Source organism: Rutidosis leptorrhynchoides, chromosome 2 (genome assembly GCF_046630445.1).
Source record: "Rutidosis leptorrhynchoides isolate AG116_Rl617_1_P2 chromosome 2, CSIRO_AGI_Rlap_v1, whole genome shotgun sequence".
In the NCBI taxonomy this organism is placed as follows: Eukaryota; Viridiplantae; Streptophyta; class Magnoliopsida; order Asterales; family Asteraceae; genus Rutidosis; species Rutidosis leptorrhynchoides.
The window spans coordinates 609,849,455-609,852,277 of NC_092334.1; the positions used below are offsets into that span (position 1 = coordinate 609,849,455).

Sequence of the window (2,823 nt, forward strand, 5' to 3'; positions counted from 1 at the left end):
TAGTAACCCAAAAACTCCAACTGTAAATTCAATGTCTGTATTATATATAAAATATAAATATAAATTAGCATTTTAAATTGAAGTTACCAAATCAATTAAAGTAAAAAAACACACAAAAATAGAAATAGAACTTACTTCATCATCTTCTTGAGCAGCTTCAGTAAATCTTTTATAATTAACATTTTAAAAAAGTAACACCAATTAGTTAAATAACACAAAATCATATATCTTATTCAAGTTTGAAGTTTTATCTGTACCTAAGAAATGACTTTACAAGAAATGACTTTACAGTAGGATTGCTCATTTCAAAGTTAAGTGTTTTAAGTATATCAGCTTCTATTTTCACAACCTCTTGCTTTGAGTATGTACGATCAGTAATGTAACAAAAATCTTTCGCATTAACAATACAGCGAAACACAAAGCAGCGAAGCAAACTGCATTAACAAAAACACACGCACAAGGAAATCATATCATCAGCGATTTTAGAATCCAAGAAAACAACATAAATCCGACAATCCGAAAAAAAAGTTATCGATAGTGACTCCTGAATAATTAAAACTTACCATTCATAAATGTTATCATTCAAAAGAAAACAATTATCATCATTCATCACAAAACAATTATCATGCATCAAAATGTTATCACTCAACAAACCATTATCATTCATCAAAGAGTTATCATTTATCAAATCATTATCATGATTAGTTTTATACAAAAAAAATGGGGCATTCCAAGAATCGAACTCAGGACCTCCCGTACTGAAAGCGAGAATCGTACCACTAGACCAAATGCCCACTTATCAAACAATTATCATTCATCTAATTGTTGTCATTCATATAAAAAACAATTATCTTTTATTAGAAAACGGTGATCATTCAGAATGTTATCATTCATCAAACACTTCTCATTAATCAAAAAAACATCATCATTCATCAAGCACTTACCATTCATAAAAAAAAACAGTTATCATTCATTAGAATATTAGAATTCATTAAACAATTAGCATGCATCAAACAGTTAATCATTCATCAAACATTACATCACAAATTTAATGATGCCAAAAACTAAAATCCTTTCAAGAATTTTATACCCTAAAATCACTTCAAAGATTACTCTTGAAGTTTATTATAAACACATTATATAACACGCAGTGGACACTAATTATGGTTAAATATTAACCTGAAGTTTCTTTGCAAGATCTTCAAGACTATGCAATCCAGATTATCTGCTAACAGCAGCTTCTTTATCACAACTCAACCGGTGAGTAACCTCCAGCTGCAAAACAAATATAAACAAAATGAAATGAATTTTTCACATATTACTTAATTCAGACACATATAAAACTCAAGCAGATAATTATACCATGCAATGATCACAAACACGAACTTGAGGAGCATTATCTTCATATGTAAGTGCAATTCTTCCATGAGTGCACTTGTCATAAAATATATCCCCACATTTTCGGCAATGATGTTACAAAACCATAATTATTATAACCAAAAAAAATAATCACAAAAAATCTTCACTAGAAAAAACGGCTGATGAAACAAAAAGATAAATAGTAACTTAAAAAAGTTAATAAGATTGACAAAGAATTCAACTAACCTTCCTATTAAAAGCACTAAAGTCACCTTCACATCCAGTAAATTTAGTAATAGCTTCATAAGGTACATAAAATGTTGACTCTAAAATGTTAATTTTTTTAACATTTTGTAACAACTTGACTCTAAAATGTGTAAAGTTGACCAATAAAAGGCAAGCACAGCACCCATAACCACACACATACATTTAAATATGTTACGTAGATACATACATATATGAGTTGGTATTAGAAACTGATGTTAGCCTTTAGTCCCACAATAAACTATACTTCTATTTTCAAAAATCATACAAATGCTTAACCAATGATCTTTCTCATCATTCAGGGGTTTAATTTTGTTCATCCAGTCACCCAAACCTTTTTTATTTTCAGTTGACTGCTCAGTAACTTTGACAGTATCAACAGGCCTGAGATTTAGTTTGAGCAACAGCAGTTAGTGTATGAACACACCTAGGTCCAAGTGCATCATCTTCTGTATCCCAATATGTGCCTGATACGTTGGTGTAGGTTATAACCATGGCTTTGATCTCATATATCTATCAAACCCTTATTAAACCCCAAATTATTCTCAAACCCTACTTTCACACTTTCTAGTTACAACCTTAAATTACAAATCTAAATCAATAATTAAAAAAATTATCAAACCCTAATTAAACTCTAACCTTGCTCAAACCCTAACCTCACAATAACAAAACTAATAATAATAACTCAAGGAATTTAGAAGCATATCAACGATCCGAGTACGGCGAATCAACCGTAATCATAGTATACAGAACTTGACCAATGGTTAAATTACAAGAATGAAATTACTGAAAAACATAATCATAAATGAAATTAATCAATTACCTAATCAATCGGATGAATATACGAGTGAGATTCACCACCGGCGATGAAAAAGTCCGACGAACGATAAATACAGTTATCAACATTCATAAATTGAGTGGATGTGCGTAAAGATCTCCATTTGAATCCGTTTTATCAATCGCTGTAGTTGATAACTTCACTACGAATTAACAACTTCGATTGTTCAATGGTTGTGGTGAAGGCTAGTTCAAGCGTAACATAAATTGGGAGAAGTACATAAATGACCTAAATGCCCTTATCTATTTTGTATGCGCGTCCATAAAAAGAGAGTACCAGATTTGATAGATTTGATGATTGTGGTCCATATTTACTTATTCAGTTTGTACCCCATTTAGTGCTTATTTATGGATTGGTTCAAT

General features: G+C 30.5%; 1 protein-coding gene across 3 annotated transcripts; it reads right to left on the reverse strand.

Moving 5' to 3' along the window:
• Positions 1–280: 280 nt before the first annotated feature.
• On the reverse strand, positions 281–2,618 carry LOC139893474 (protein FREE1-like). Of its 3 annotated transcripts, none has more exons than XM_071876638.1 (4): positions 1,606–2,420; positions 1,363–1,434; positions 1,180–1,275; positions 281–434 (listed from the first exon to the last, which is right to left on the reverse strand). In XM_071876638.1, exons 1-3 carry the CDS (start codon positions 1,786–1,788, stop codon positions 1,222–1,224), a joined length of 309 nt encoding a protein of 102 aa, XP_071732739.1. In that variant the 5' UTR covers positions 1,789–2,420; the 3' UTR covers positions 281–434; positions 1,180–1,221. The 3 variants fall into 3 exon arrangements, 2 of the variants coding, with proteins under 2 accessions (XP_071732739.1, XP_071732738.1); XM_071876637.1 differs by lacking the exon at positions 281–434 and adding an exon at positions 2,447–2,618 and having other exon boundaries at positions 1,010–1,275; positions 1,606–2,090; XR_011774546.1 differs by having other exon boundaries at positions 1,363–2,420.
• Positions 2,619–2,823: the final 205 nt, after the last annotated feature.